Here is a 7,500-nt window from a genome sequence, read left to right on the forward strand (position 1 = left end):
TAAAAAATACCATAATATTTGTTGTTTCTACATTAATTTGGAGTTTTATTTGGATATCAATTTATGACTATATATGTGATTAGTCGTGATTACAAAAAAAGAGGATAGATTAATTTTTTTAACTGATTGACAACTCATATATACAGTAAACAAATAGGCCATTAAGCTTTAATTACAAGTTATACGAAGGTTACACAGGTTATGACATGGTGAGAGTTTTGGTGGGGAATTGTGGGTAATGCACCTTGTTGCTGGTCTCTCTCTCATGGATCTTGTTCTGCAGAGACGTGACCTGCATCTGCGCTTGCTTCAGTTCATCCACACACTGTCCAGCGGCCTGTTCATAGTGATGCAGCTGAGAATGCTGCTCTTCTATCAGCCTCTAAAAGACACGTAAACATCAAACAGAAAAAAATGAATATCATACTATTGAAACCTGTCATATTTATTGTATAAACCATTAGGAAAAATAAACCCTGGTTTTATTTGCTTCTAATCTCAGCCAATTGACACAGACACTGAATAAAAAACACCAATACTGATCAATTAATTTAATCAAATGTGTGTCAGGGTGACCATATTTTAGTTTTTCAAAAAGAGGACAGAAGGGGCGGGGTTTGTGGAAGGGGACGGGGCGGGGCTTCACATAACAGTATAAGCCACAAGGTTTTTTTTGTTTCTTTGTTTATTTTGTTTTTATAATAAGAAAAAGAAATCAAGTAGAAAGAATAGAAAAAATAATAGGGAATGCTAGTACTAGAGGGTCATTTTTAAAATATAACAAGTCAATAGAACAGAAAAAGGATAATGCAAGTGTTAGAAAGTCATTATTAAAAAGAAAATAAGTTGAAAGAATAGAGAAGGCTCATCTTTCTTTATGAATAAAATAGTAGTTAGAATAAAATAGAATAAAGAATGCAAGAGGATGAAGTTTTTTAATAAAAAAGGAGATAAAATTAGAAGTACATTAGATTAGAGTGTGCTAGAGTTAGAGGGTTAAATGAAGATGAAAGATGTGTTTTCAGCCATTTCTTGAAGATATTAAGGTCATTCCACCACGAGGGAACAGTTAACGTACAGGTCCATGAAAGTTGCATCATAGGTAGAATGCAAAATATTTCAATACAAGCATTTCGGTCAAACGTAATTTATACAATATTTCAAACCTTTAACCCACTTGGAAATATCATCCAATGACAACAGTTTAAACGTATAAAAATTCTGTAGAAGAAAACGTGGACCTGGCAACCCTGCGTCCATCAAGAGCTGCAGGAGTCAGATTGGCCTGATCTCCGGTCGAGAATAAAGAGAGATGCTGCTCAACAGATTCTGCTCATGATGAGATGTTCTCCCTTTACACAGTGTGTGTGCGATCGTGAAATCAAAAGAGAATGTAAACAGTCCAAACGCTCATTCAAAAATATTTAGATACATGAGAGCGGCTCTCTGATGTGACAATGAACGATTCGTACTTTGCTGCCCTGTAGGACACATCATTGTGTGATGTACGAACAGCTGTCCTGGCTTGCACCTTCAGCCAGAAGACAATATCATTGGCTTAAGCACATTTTTATATCTATTTACTTTCAATATCCATAATATCTATCGAAATATTTATTGCCTTACAGTTCACAATATAGCCTTTGTCACAACAAACAGATCTTTTTTAATGTTCCTAGAGTTAAGAGAGAAATTGGGATTTTCACCTGTGGGCCGCGGGACCAAACATGTTATCAATTGAAGACACCAGAATGACCACTGTTATCCATGAGACAGTTACAATACACCATCGCACCACTAGTGGCAGTAATGCCTCAGTTGTTTAACAAACGCTAATAAGCAGAAGAAGACACTCAGTCAACCGTAGCCTGAAGCAAAAGTTATGCCTGTTTCACCCCGCGTTACGGCTCCGACACGGTTACCGGAGCTGATCAAGGTCACTCTAGTCTATGCTTGTGTTTACACCAGATGTTCTGCGGCACTTTTCAAAGGAGTCCCAGAAGTAGCTCTCTGCACCGCTTCGCTAAAGATAGGCGCCTGGTCTATTTCTGACGCACCCCGCGTCCAAACCGCACAGCAAATACAAAATAGAGGGAAAAAAAATCATGTGCATTTCAAAATAAACACCCTGTGCAGACTCCCAATCGTATTTCACATTACCACTGTTGGGAACGTTACTTTAAGAAAGTAATTAGTTATAGTTACTCACTACTTGTTCCAAAAAGTAACTTGAGTTAGTAACTGAATTACTCTATAATAAAAGTAACTCGTTACCAGGGAAAGTAACTATTTGCGTATAAAGTTATATTAAAGTATAAGTTGCTATATGTCAAAGAATTTGTTTGTTTTTTTTAGCTGTTTTCACTAGTCAGTTGAAATGAGTAGAACAGACAGGTGTTCGTACATAACTTTCGAGATTTATTGCACGTCAACAGACACCAAGAGTTCTATCCTGCACTCTTTGTAAGAAAAGTGTTTTTGGCCACTAGCTTTGTAGATGCGTGTGTCACACATTACATGTACACATTACATGCACGTTCTTGCCTTTGACTACAATGAATTTGAAGTAGTGCTTATATCTCCACCTTGAAAATGCCAACTTTTCATTGGAATGCTCCTGACTCGCCATTTCTGCTGCTGCTGCGAATCTCTGTGTAGATGTTGCGTGTGTGTGACTGTGTGTGTTTGGCGTGTGTGTTCATGAAACACATGACTCTGCCTTAGCCAATCATAATCGCTTATCTCGTTATTAACCCACCTCTCACTCGCTGTGTGAGTCAGGGGTGCGTTCGGATTGCATATTAAATCAATGCATAGTAACGCACCGCATTTAACGTTCAGTAATGTTAACGGCGTTGTAACGACGGGAAAAGTAATTAGTTAGATTACCCCGTTACTGAAAAATAACGTCGTTACCGAACGCCGTTCTTTTAAACGCCGTTATTCCAAACACTGCACATTACTATATTCATGCTAGGAGACCAGAAATAGATGACAAGAGGTTCATCCTTCAAGTTGAAAAACCTCACAATATTATATGACACCACATATCCTTTTTACAAGGACAATTAAAAAAAGGAAGTGGTGTGGAGTTTAACTGCAGGAGTTGCATGACTGGACAAAACATTAACATTTAGCCAACCATGTTAGATCACACAGAAATCAAGAAAAACACTGTTGGACAGGCAAATCACGTGGTCTCGCGAATCCTACCGCTGTGCTTCTGATCCGCCTGTTCTAAGTCTATTTTTCCTGTGCTGCACGCCTTGAATTACGGCTGTTTCACACATACTCCGTCTGAAGTGCGTATTTTTTTACGCACCCATGTTAACGGATTCCAGCGTTCACACTGCATGCCGCTGAGGTCTGTCAGTGCGTTCCAGGAGCGGTCCGTCAGTACGCCTATATTTTTTCATTTGCACTTTATTTAAATTTTCATTTACAACTTATTTAATTTGAAAAATAATATTTATTTTAGCAAAACATTTTATTGTTTTTATTTTATATAAATGTTATTTTTTTGTAAGTAAAATCTGTCATATCTTACTGATTTTGTGTTTTTATGCCTGTCTTGAGCCTTTTAATTTTTTTCTTGATGCAGATTGATTTGTTCCTTGAATTGTTGTGTGTTTGACTGTGTGTTTGACATCTTGTTGTATGTGCAGGTTTATATACATGAATAATAAACTGTTAAACTGCAAGTGGATTTCATTTAGTTATTGAATACAAATCAAACCAAGGCTGAGATCAATAAACCAATAGAGTGCTTATATTTGATTGGGCCCTGGGCCACCTAGTACTGTAAAATTTGGGCCCAGACATCAAAAAGGTTAAGAACCCCTCCCCTAATGTGTGTTGAAATCCAGTGGCGGCTCCGGCAAATTAACTCGGGGGGGGGGGGGGGGGGTAAATGTTTGCTTGATTAATGGGGAGGGGTCACCCATTCAATTGATAAATTAACAGTCACGGTTCGTGAATGCACCGTCTCCAACTGATCGCCTGATCAGCGGCAGGTGCCTCTCATTCCAACCGCCTATTTAATGCCCTGTCTTTCGTCTCCTCTTTGTCAGATCGTTGTTTGAGGTCCTTGTGTTGATGTCTGTTCGTGCTCCTGTGTTCCTGTCCTTGCCCTGTTTCGGTCTAATTTGGATTATCACTGTCACTCACGGATTATCACCACGGATCACCGATCTACCGCCACCGTCATCGCTACCAACGCACTCAAATCACCTACTCACCTGTCTGTGCTGCCATCGTGGTTCCTGCGTCACTCACCAGCATTCATCCATCACACCTCCTGTCAATAAACTATCTTTACTTGCATCTGCCTCCTGTCCTCCATTGTTAGCGTCACATTAACAGCTAGTTAAAGATGTAAAGGGAACTGAACTACTATAGTATTAAAAATAAACTGACATTAGGAATCAATCTCTTGTTCTCCTTATGTTTCTATATGCGTGTTAACAATTCAGCAGCAAATGAAGACTGATGCCAGGATGTGGTTTTTCCAAAAAAAAAAAACGTTTTACTTCGATTTCAGTTCAATAAGAAATAATTGAAGTCACATAAATCACTGTTTACACAACTCACTTATATCACACTGCTCATTTATATCACATTCCTCAATTACATTACCCTGCTTACTTAAATTACTCACTTATATTATACTGCTCCCTAATATCCATATGCATCTCTGCTCTTCCGTGTTTTTTCACCTTCTCCGAGAGATGATGTATTTCAGTGACACCTGTAGTTGTGTATGCGATGTCCGTCACGCTCTTGCGATGGAACAAAATGCAGCGGTAAATTAGCAGAATACCACATCCTCAAAAATCCTCGTTTATACGACTTCCCGCCCTTTGTAGATAGCTGTTTGATGTTAAAATTTGGTCTTGGTTGTCCTAATTCTTTAATTGCCAATTTATCCTTATTGCTACAATGAATGAATGGTATTTCTTTCAATGACACGATAGAATTAATCAGCGCTGAGGTAACGTTCACCGTGATGTCGATCAAGTTCAGCTGACAAGGCATAGCTGTCCCCGTCTCCGTTTTTTTTTCACATTTGATAAAGATATTAAAGTAGTTTTTCATTTTTGACTTGTTGTTAAAATTAAAAATAGTTTTTTCAATATTATTGGATGTCACTGTCCCACCAGTCATTGCACAAGTTAGGGCTAGCCCTCCAGGAACTCATTGAGATTGTATTGCAGTGCTTGCAGTTCGAAAAAAAAGATCTTTGTATGGAAGTCTATGAGAGCACTCGGGCGATTCTCAGTCTGACAGAAATCACCCTAAAAGGGGCGGTACTACACAAAATGCAACTCGACGCTGATTGGACTATTTAGAGGCAACACAAACAGTCTAGAATAGAGCATCAAATTTGCGTCTACCGCGTCTAGTTTGCCGCTTTAACATTTTGAGATCATTCGCTTCATTCGCGCGTGAAATTAACTTCAAAACAGACGTGAATTCGAAAATATTCAAAATATTACTGTTATCGTGTCATGAAATGTAGTTTTAAAAGTATTTCAGGTGAGATATAGTTGTTTTAAACTTAAATATGCGTTTATTTATAAAGACAGCGTCTATTTAAAAATGAGATGAGCTCCATGCGATGAGCCGAGACCAGCCTCACCTCAGCTAGACCTTCTAACATTTGCCGCTGGCTCTGATGTCTCTTTAGTAGTTCAAGATAAAATATAATTTGTTTCGGGCTAAAACGAAATGTTTCTTATCTTTGGCCTTTATTCAATTAATCTATTCATGTTTTATATATATAGGTCCTTTTTATTCCTGTCTCTATAGAAATAGAGACACTCACATTTCACTGCTGGTTATATATGCTATATATAATTTTGTATGTGATGAATAAAAATCTTGAATCTTGAAATATGAACTTTTGTCATATAGCTCCGGTTGACTGCTCACTGACAGCATCAGTTGTTCCTGATTGGTTAACGTGGCGCGAATTGCCGCCAAAGTTACAATTTTTCAACTCGGGCGGCAGACGCGAATTCGCGTCAAACGCTTAATGCTGTGTTCACACCAAACGCGAATAGAGCGTCTGAAAATAATCAGAATAAAAATGGCGGTTAAAAATGCTGCGTGAACTCAGCTGGCAGAAGCCCCCCCCCATGACGCGAATTCGCGTCTGTTGTGAAGTTAATTTCACGCGCGAATGAAGCGAAGGATCTCAAAATGTTTAAGCGGCAAACTAGACGCGGTAGACGCGAATTTAACGCTCTATTCGCGTTTGGTGTGAACAGCATTATGCACAAAAACCACCATTCGCGCTTAACGCGCGTATCGCACGAAACGCTCAATTCTCGTCATTTGCGCGAACTAGACGCACGAATTCGCGTCTTCCGCGCCGCGCTAAACACCTCATTCGCGTCGCGAGACCTCCAGACGCGCGTAAACGCGCCTTTGCATTGACTTAACATTGAAATCATTCGCGCCAGACGCTCTATTAGCGTTTGGTGTGAACACAGCATAACACTGTGGTTTAAAGTACAAGAAAAAAAGCCCTCCCTTTCCTTTGGAGGTGTGTCACCCAATCGTCCTAATGGAGAAACCACCACTGTTGAAATCCATGTTTGAGAAAACCTGTCAGAAAATGATCCTAATCAGGTTTAAATGCTGCTGGACTGTATTTCATCTCACTGTGTTTATTCTGAAGCATCTGAGGTGCTTTAACTGAGATACATTGAGGTCAGATCTCGCTGTGTGTGTGTGTGTGTGTGTGTAAGAGACAGAGAGAGAGCGTCTGTGTGTGTGTGTGTGTGTGTGTGAGAGAGAGAGACAGAGAGAGAGCATCTGTGTGTGTGTGTGTGTGTGTAAGAGAGAGAGAGCATCTGTGTTTGTGTGTGTCTGTGTGTGTGTGTGTGTGTGTGAGCGAGAGAGACAGAAAGAGACGTGTGTGTGTGTTGCCTTGGGGTTTTTTGAGAGAACTAGGCCAATGGTGGTGCTACGTTCTCCATGTTAACCTATTTAAGTGAAATGGCTATCATTTGGTTAACAGAGGAGAATCAGAGTATAAAAGAGACGTGAGAAGACAAAAAATCACTGATCGGATGATGGTACGGCTCTAACAGTTACTTCATTCATCCGCTCTCATAGTGCTGATATCCAGCAGGAACAGTCTGAGATTTAGGGTCTAAAATTAATCAAGAGATTTGTGTTGGTTCATGTTTTTGTTAATAAGTAGATCATGTGCTGAAACCAGATTAAAGTAAATAAAGACAGAGAACTGTCTGAATATGGACGAACGCCCTCAAACACAAAGTGCAGAATATTTTTCAGCTTGATGCTTGCCAACTAGTTTTTACGTCAGTGACTCAATGCCACAAATGTATTTCATACAAAACCAACACCACAAATGTTAAAATGTATTAAAATTACCATGAACCTCACAGACACAAAATATGCAAAATGAGCAACATGACAAAGCGAACGGGACAACTGTGTTTGTAAACACACAGGGAGTTAAACGCATTC

At 39.3% G+C, this 7,500-nt stretch overlaps 1 protein-coding gene across 1 annotated transcript in view; it reads right to left on the reverse strand.

Moving 5' to 3' along the window:
- Positions 1-7,500, reverse strand: part of wu:fj49a02 (myomegalin) — a 45,226-nt gene that overhangs the window by 36,302 nt on the left and 1,424 nt on the right. Inside the window, exon 2 of the mRNA XM_059564234.1 lies at positions 245-382. Within this exon, the coding sequence (XP_059420217.1) occupies positions 245-382 (138 nt within the window). The remainder of the gene's footprint in view (positions 1-244; positions 383-7,500) is intronic.

The sequence above is a fragment of the Carassius carassius genome, chromosome 12, assembly GCF_963082965.1.
Source record: "Carassius carassius chromosome 12, fCarCar2.1, whole genome shotgun sequence".
In the NCBI taxonomy this organism is placed as follows: domain Eukaryota; kingdom Metazoa; phylum Chordata; class Actinopteri; order Cypriniformes; family Cyprinidae; genus Carassius; species Carassius carassius.